We start from the raw sequence: 450 nt of genomic DNA, 5'->3' as shown, positions 1-450 counted from the left end.
TAGAGATGTAGACTTGTTCATCTCCTCAGCCAAGCAACAACATCTTATTGCTGCTGCTGCTGCTGCTGCTCCTGCTGCTCCTGCTGCTGCTGGACCTGCTGCTGCTGCTGCTGCTGTTGCGTCACAACCGGAAACTGCACCTGCAGCAGATGCAACAGTCCTTGCTGCTGCAACAGCAGAACCAGCAGCAGCACCAGCAGCATCAGCAGCAGCACCAGCAGCATCAGCAGCATCACCAGCAGCACCAGCACCAGCAGCACCAGCAGCAGCAGCAGCAGCAAATGGTGATTCCTTACAAACTGAACAGCAGCAGCTTACACCGGCAGGTTATGGCCAGGATGCCTCCAAGGCAGAGCAGTCACAGCAGCAGGTAGTGCAGCAGCAGCTGCAGCAGCAGCAGGATCAGCAGCAGCAGGAGCAGCAGCAGCAGGAGCAGCAGCAGCTGCAGCA

At 58.0% G+C, this 450-nt stretch overlaps 1 protein-coding gene across 1 annotated transcript in view; it reads left to right on the top strand.

Moving 5' to 3' along the window:
- EMH_0008590 (uncharacterized protein) overlaps positions 1-450 on the top strand; it is a gene marked incomplete at both ends in the record, with an annotated part of 1,055 nt that overhangs the window by 493 nt on the left and 112 nt on the right. Inside the window, one exon of the mRNA XM_013498376.1 lies at positions 2-450. Coding sequence (XP_013353830.1) covers positions 2-450 — 449 coding nt within the window. The remainder of the gene's footprint in view (position 1) is intronic.

The sequence above is a fragment of the Eimeria mitis genome, genomic scaffold, assembly GCF_000499745.2.
Source record: "Eimeria mitis Houghton genomic scaffold, Emh_scaff338, whole genome shotgun sequence".
NCBI classification, from domain to species: domain Eukaryota; phylum Apicomplexa; class Conoidasida; order Eucoccidiorida; family Eimeriidae; genus Eimeria; species Eimeria mitis.
Note: the sequence above shows the minus strand (reverse complement) of the source record. Positions and strands in the feature narration are given on the sequence as shown.